Source organism: Aphis gossypii, chromosome 1 (assembly GCF_020184175.1).
Source record: "Aphis gossypii isolate Hap1 chromosome 1, ASM2018417v2, whole genome shotgun sequence".
Classification (NCBI taxonomy): domain Eukaryota; kingdom Metazoa; phylum Arthropoda; class Insecta; order Hemiptera; family Aphididae; genus Aphis; species Aphis gossypii.
In genome coordinates, this window is record NC_065530.1 from 62,244,777 (window position 1) to 62,252,513 (window position 7,737).

Below are 7,737 nucleotides of genomic sequence, written 5' to 3' on the forward strand. Positions count from 1 at the left end.
ATGTGTTTAATGAAGTTAAAAGTACTTACAATCTTCAAAATATATTTGAATATCAGGTATTATTAATTGAAGTAATAAAAAGTGTTTTTTACATAAAATATATGAATCCAAAATTAGTAACTTCTAAAGATGACATTAAAAAATTATTAAACGAATTTGATGAATTTATTAATAGAATGATACCCAAAAATTATCCAACAAATATGTATTATCTGATTATGCAATTTAGAAATTCACTATATAAGTTAATATTAACGAAAACCGAATCTACTTCGGTGTTATCAATTTTTTCCTTACAACAATTACGTAAAGTTTTTATTGGTACAACATATGTACTAAGTGAAAATTGTAAAACATCTCAAATAAATACAACAATAGAAAATCTGCCGATAAGTAAACTAATATTAGAAATAATTGAACTGAAAAATTTTTTTATATTTTTTACTATTTTTGAAGAGCTCTCGTATGAATCAGATACATTGAGTAATTATAATTTACTAACAGTAAATTATTTAGAAGCAATTGAAAATAATGATAATCTAACAAATGCAATAATATGCAAACATTTTTCATTGCTCCGAGAAAAGTTACTGTTATTTCAAATGCTAATTATTGGATTTCAGTATGATAGTACTGTTCAAAGGAAAAATTATCACGAATATCTCATAAGCGCAAAGAAGATTATTTTTAAAAATCTTATGCATTTATTCCAAACATATATAGATCATGATAAAATTAAAAAAATTATTGTACCTTTAACTATTCATTTTAAATATAAACAAAAGAAAAAAGATAATTTAAAAATATTGCTTCAAGTTTTATATTTGTATATTAATATTATAGAATATTTTGAGTTAAATAATTGTAGTTCAACAACATATAGTATTGATGTGTATTATAATAAAGTAAATGATGTTTTAAAAAGTTCGAACTCTCAAATTTTAGAACAGGAGAGAGGTATAATTAATGAATTGAGTAAGTTATTTTGGGATAATAAACAAATGATATTGGATGACTATATGATCGAATCAAGTGAAACTTTTTCTGATATGGATCAAAAACGAAGAGATCTTAGTTCAATGGTGGTAGATCAATTTATACTTAAGGTAGAGTCTAGTAGTTATTGTAGCATCGAATCCGGTCATGATGTTTCCGAACAACTTTTTTTCTGGAAAGGGCCATTAAAAAGTGATGAAACAATTTCAGCAATAACAATTGCAGGTGTAATTGATTATCAGTCTTTAGTCAGATATCAATGTTCGATAGTTAAATGTTTTATATCACAAGTTGTTGAAAATGTTTTTAAAATAATTGAAAAATATTATATTATATCGAAACACCGTGACAGCAGTAAATGGATGGATAAATATATAAATGAAACTAAATATTATTTAACGGAATTTGAAAAAATTCCTTTTTCTAAGTCTGTAAGTATATATTTACACAATATTTTTCATTTTTTTGAAGTATTATTAAATGATTTTCCCGGGAATGATGATCTTATGGAAACACCTATAGAAATGTCAATATTTTTTAAGAATAATGATCAGATTAAATTGAGTCAATCATCAAACATAAAACATACCTATAGCCAGAGTTCCAATACAGAAGTCCTGCAAATAGAAGAAAATGAGCTGATAAATTTAAATACAACAATAAATAATAACATAAATCTCTTAAAAAGTATTGTAAAAAAATTAAATGATAGTATATATAGTTCTGAAGATGTACAATTTTCTACATGTATTGTATGAAATTATCGATATAACACGCATAAATGATATTATACTCATATTATGGTAGTATGGTACCATAATATAATGCATACTTTTCATTTTTTTAAAGTTTTAAATTTATAAAATACATTGTATATCATTTCAGATGTATTATTCATTAGCGATTAGCCATAAAGGTCATAACATATTATATACATTTTACATTTATTGATTAATCAAAATCATCAATATTTTTTTTATTCTTTATTAATTATTGTTATAATCATATCAATTGTAAAACACATATAACTTCTGATTTTATTAATTAAAATATTATATTAATATTATGTAAATTGTAAATACCTAAATGCTATCTATTTGAAAAATAAATGTAGGTAATTTATTTATTTTAATTAAATAAATTGGACCAAACTTGTTGGCTGTATTGCTGTAGAATGTATGTACAGTATAGCTAAGTTAGCCCAGTAATCTTGTACAAGATTTAAATAAATAATAATATTTATTATACATAATAAATTAGCAGGCCCGGATTAAGATCTACAGTGCCCATAGGTTGTAAAAAATTTGTTGCCCCTATTTAAAAAATAATATTTTACACATTTCTCTACTCGATGGTACTTAATTAAATAATAAAATATTATTTTAGGTTTATTAGCCATATCAATATGTACATATATATAATATGTGAAAACAAGAAAAAACATAAAATTAAAATTAAACAAAATATATTTTAGATTTATAAAAATATAAAATAAACATATTACAAAAAATAACGAACCATTAATTTGCTTTTTGATGGGCAAATGTGTTAATAATATCATTAAAATCTAATTTTTCAACCAATTCTGTTTCAATGCTAAATATTGCTAATGCATTCAGCCTTTCCTCCTTCATGGTTGACCTCAAATAGGAATTTACACTTTTAAGGATAGAAAAACCCCTTTCACCTGTAGTAAATCAAAAATGATCGTAGTTGCGCAATACATATTTTATGTTATTAATTCTTTAGTTATAATTATTATTGATCTTTTAATTTATGTAAGATTTACCGTTACATATTGCGCACACAATCTGAATTACTACCCCCTTATGTATATATCTGCACACGCATGTAGATACATATATAAGGATTTGTATTATAAAGTAAATTAACTTACCCTTGTCTGATTGTCCGGTATTTGATGAATATACTTAGTATTAATCAAATGAAAAATAACAAACTATTGAAGATATTATAACACATTTATTAATCACTAATATAAACTGATTCTACTAATTAGTACATATTATTAAAATTCTTAACGTACATCCACTGCCAAAGGCGTACGCAGGGAGAGTAACGTTGTGCACCAGAGCCTGATGGTTGATGGGTGTCTTTTTGAGCCGGTGGTGTAATAAAATTATATAATGGTCAAAGGACATAACAGTGTCTGACCACATATGTTTACTATTGAGTGAATAATTTACTGAACATATGTGCGACTATGTACATGTAAGGGATTATGATGATGCCACTATTATAGCGTTATATGTGGCTATCATTACACACCTGAGCAATTGAAATTGCTGCACTAAGATACATACACGTTACTATTTCTAAATTTGGAAACATAAACTGTAATTCTTTGGTCTGATGTACTTAAACATAGAGAGGACAGATTTTACACTTTTATCCGTGGAAATTAATTTTGAAAAAAGAATACACTAATCTTTAAGTAAGCTTGAGTTTTCAACATCATCAATAAAATATTTTGCCAAAGTTTCACATGTGTTTCTTACAGCAACAGAACTAGGTGTTTTATACAATGTGGGTATACACCCATAAATATCTGATATTTTTTCATAAGCTTGTCTTCTCGAACTAAGTTGACATTTAAGAGTATCAATGATCACATAATATACATTTCTATTAAAATCTATTTTTCCTGTGATTTCTGTGAGAGGTTGAGATCTTAATTCATCAGCCATAGCCTAAAAAAAAAAAAAAATAGTTTTAAATGTTGTTAATGTTTATGACTTTTTTCAAATTATTTTGTGTATATTTTAAAATTATTAAGTTAAATATACCTTTCTCTTTTTTTTTCTCTTAGAATCTTTGGCATACTCGGAACAACCAGTAATTTCTACAGCCTTATTTTTGAAAACATCAAAATCATCTCTGATCTGTACTAAGTAACTTTCAAGGCCATTATATAGGTCTAATACTGTATGAAGATTAATGTCAGTCGATTGTAATTTTTTATTTGTAGCATATTAAAACTAAAATCATATTGAACTTTATATAAATTTATTTATATATTAAACTGATTCTATTAAAATAAAATAAATTGAAGCATAATTTATTATTTAAAAATAATTAATTTATAGAGTAAAAGATACCTGTTTAATATTGAATTCCATATGCATATCATTAAACCAGTTTCTAAAGTTTTTAATCTTGCAAGCAACCCATTAGCTTTTACTTTATATACAGTTTTTTCTTTCTGATTATCAACTATACTATGCAAATTTTCAACTATAAATACATAAGAATTAAATGAAGCATGGCAAGCGTCAAAACAAGCACTCCAGCAAGTTACTAATAAATTTTTACACTAAGATTTTTCTTCAAATATATTTTTAAAATATCCCAACGAGCAGTAAAACTAGAAAAAAACATTGTATAGTTCCTGGAGAAACATAAAAAATGAAGTAGTAGAACTACAACTTTCTGCTGCACACGTTCCGACCAAGTTTAGAGAATGTGCGGAACATGGTACATACTCTGCAAATGAATTAAAACTTTTAATTCTTGATTGCAACCCAGAATACTGACCTGACATATTCCTCACATTGTCGTAGCTCTGGCCACGAACATTTTCAATTGGTATATTGTGTGAATCAAGAAAATCCATTACAACATTGCTCATTTCTTCAGATTTATGACCACTGTTTAGAATGAATATTAAAAATCTTTTTGAAGGTACACCACTAGGAAACACATATCTTAATGCAATAACAAGTTGATCGACGTTTGCTATATCAGGTGTAGACTGTAGAATTAACGATTAAAGAATAATATTTGGGTATTTTTAATTCTTTTAATATAATTTTAATTATATCATTCTTCATCAAAAGTAAAAGATCTTCATAGATTGTGGGTGACAAATAAGACGGAATTCCTTTCCCTTTATTCCCATACTTTTCTATATGTTGAGTAATAAAAGGGTCAAATTTAGCAAGTAACTCTAGCGTTCTCAAAAAATTCCTATTGTTAATTTTGTTAAATTGTTCATTATCCCCTCTTAATGATAAACCTTTTGCACCGAGAAATTTAATTACTTCAACAACTCGATGAAGAACAGCTTTCCAGTAATTTATTTCATCAGTGACTTGTGTTGCCTATTGAGTTTCGATTCTACCTACATCACTTTTCAATGTAATAAAACTCAAGGTATATTATTTTTATATGCCAAAAAATTTTCGTGCCTGAAAATAACTAAATGTTCATTTTTCCAATCATTAAATCCAGTATTTCCCAGTTGAGTACTGCATCCAAATAATTTGCATGGAGCACAAAATAATACAAATTTTGAAATTTAATAAACAAGCCATTTCCGTGAAACATTTTCTCCGTTTTTCGGTTTTTCGTAAAGATTGATTTACTACAATAACGATCATCATCAGAATAAGTTCGTTTTGATGAGGTAAAATCTGCATCAATGTTCTAATCATATACCCAAATTTTGCAATATAGTTACGACATATATTACTATTTGTCCAATCGGTTGGATCTTTAAAATTATTTGTATTATTCTGTGTAAAAGGATTAGGAATGACATTTAGCTCGGATTTTTCTGATTCGTCATTTACATCAACAACTGATTGATCTGAAAAAGATGCAGTACATTGAATAGAAGTAGAAGTAGTAGAACAATTATTAGTAATAGTTATATCATTTGAACATTCTAATTTATTATCTTCAACACAACTAGGCATTGGCGAAACTAGGAGGGTGCACAGGGGACTTGTACACCCTCCAAAAATAAAATCTATTTTCTAAAAAATATTGTAGTTATCATAATGTATATTAAGAAAAATAATTGCGTATTTGCTATTATGTTCCCGGGCATTCATAATACATATACAATATTGAATATACATATATATTTTATACACTATATAGTCTCATTTTATAATTTACTAATAAATAATAAGTTTTGACTTATAACGTCTATACGTGTCGCATAAACGTAGTTATTCGTAATTCATGGAACAACAATCATAATGATACTATATTATATTTATATTATAATTATATCAGATTCTCTCGATTTTGATAGGCGTGAGCTCTTCACTATTTGTGCACCCTCAAAAGTATTTGCGCCTATGCAACTAGGGGTAATGTTGTTTATTTGTTTGAAAAAACATCATATTTGTTGTGATTTGACGTTCCCGATATACCTATAGTCATTACCCTTTCTAAGCTAGTCTTCTCCATTATTTATTATTTATCGGTTTAATAGAGAAGGTCTAAATCTGCCCAGGGTCAGGGTCTTGCTATGACAAAGTCGTATCGAATACTGAATGCTTCTGTTTTTGCTTTTGCTTGTAGGACGCCTAGTTTTGGCTTATTTTCCAGTTTCAGGCGCGACTGCGCGAGCCTATGACTAGTATGACTGGATGGATTAGCTGTTGTAAGTGATTGTTAAGGATTGTTTTATGGCGATAGTGCCCAGTCGAGGTGGTTAGTTGATCGGATGATCAGGGGGTTCATTTCAGAACGCCCTAAGTTTCTAATATGTGGATATAGAGAGAGTTGGTTTTAGTGAAAGAGAGTTTTGGCGTTTTTCTTTAATATGTTATGTTTGATTGTCTGGGTTTGGGCTGAGTTGAAAATGGTTTTGTTTGAGACAAACCAAAGTTGAGTAGTTATGGTGCGTAAGCCTATGTTCTGTATGGCTTTGATTTTTTTGCACTTTGAGTTCGATATAAGTGGTCCCCATGCGGGACCAGCATATGAGGTAATTGAGTTAACGTATATATGGAGGCAAGTGATCTTTGATCTTAAGGGGATGGGACTGCAGTGGTTTAGGATGAGGTAGAGCATGCCTCTCACGGCAGTGACTCGTTTGGTTTGAGCTTGTACGTGTTTATTAAAGTTAAGATGTTGATCAAGTGTTACACCAAGGTATTTTGCGTGAGGTGATCATAGTATTGTCTGTCCACTTATGGTGATAGGTGCAAAGTTGACTCTAGGACGGTTGAACATTACTGCTAGAGATTTGTCGGTGTTTACTCGTAGTTTCCACTTGAGGAACCAGGCCATCGCCTTGTCTATTTGATTTTCAGTTGAATGGCAGCTCTGGACGGGTTCTTGTTGGCGGTAGTTAGTAGGGTGTCATCCGCGAAGAGAGAGAGTGTGGAATTTTGATTTAGTGGTTTATCGTTGGTGTAAACCGAGTATAGTATTGATGAAAGACAGGAGCCTAGGGGGACTCCTGCCTGTATACTTCTTGGGGTAGATGTTAAGTCTTCGACGCGGGCGACGAAGCTGCGGTTCGTGAGAAAAGAATGTAAGATGGATATCAGATGTGCTGGCTTTTTGAATTGGTGCAGTTTATAGAGTAGAATCGAATGCCAGACACGGTCGAATGCTTTCTCTGCCTAGAAAAATTGCTGCAGTTCTTAGCCTGCTTTTGGCATTGTTTGTAAGGTGGTCGACTAGGCCCAGTAGTTGATGGGTTGTTGAGTGGTGGCTTCTGAAGGCAAACAGTTCCGGTCTGATTTTAGGGCCTATTACTGCGGCTAATTTCGTAAGAATGACCTTTTCGAACACTTTGCAAACTAATGCAAATTTAAACACAAATGAATATGATCCTGCAAATGGCTAAAAACAAGCTTATGTGTGTTTATTTATGAAATTGGGTCCATATCAGCCAACAAATATCACATTTCTTCGTAGTTAAAATGTATACTAGAAACTCTACTTTATTGTTCTAAACAAGGTATTGCTAAATTG

At 29.3% G+C, this 7,737-nt stretch overlaps 1 protein-coding gene across 1 annotated transcript; it reads right to left on the minus strand.

Annotated features, from left to right (window-relative positions):
* Positions 1 to 2,516: 2,516 nt before the first annotated feature.
* Positions 2,517 to 5,714, minus strand: LOC126552717 (uncharacterized). Its single transcript, XM_050207501.1, has 8 exons — positions 5,681 to 5,714; positions 5,382 to 5,605; positions 4,552 to 4,768; positions 3,804 to 3,940; positions 3,516 to 3,707; positions 3,286 to 3,366; positions 3,044 to 3,218; positions 2,517 to 2,683 (listed from the first exon to the last, which is right to left on the minus strand). The coding sequence occupies exons 1-8, from the start codon at positions 5,712 to 5,714 to the stop codon at positions 2,517 to 2,519; spliced, it is 1,227 nt and encodes a 408-aa protein (XP_050063458.1).
* Positions 5,715 to 7,737: the final 2,023 nt, after the last annotated feature.

Coding starts and splice junctions, on each gene's coding strand:
- LOC126552717 (XM_050207501.1), bottom strand. CDS start 5,714: ATGCCTAGTTGTGTTGAAGATAATAAATTAGAAT. Junction 5,606..5,680: donor TGAAGATAATAAATTAGAAT/GTTCAAATGATA, acceptor CATCTTTTTCAG/ATCAATCAGTTGTTGATGTA. Junction 2,684..3,043: donor GTACGCCTTTGGCAGTGGAT/GTACGTTAAGAA, acceptor GATTTACTACAG/GTGAAAGGGGTTTTTCTATC.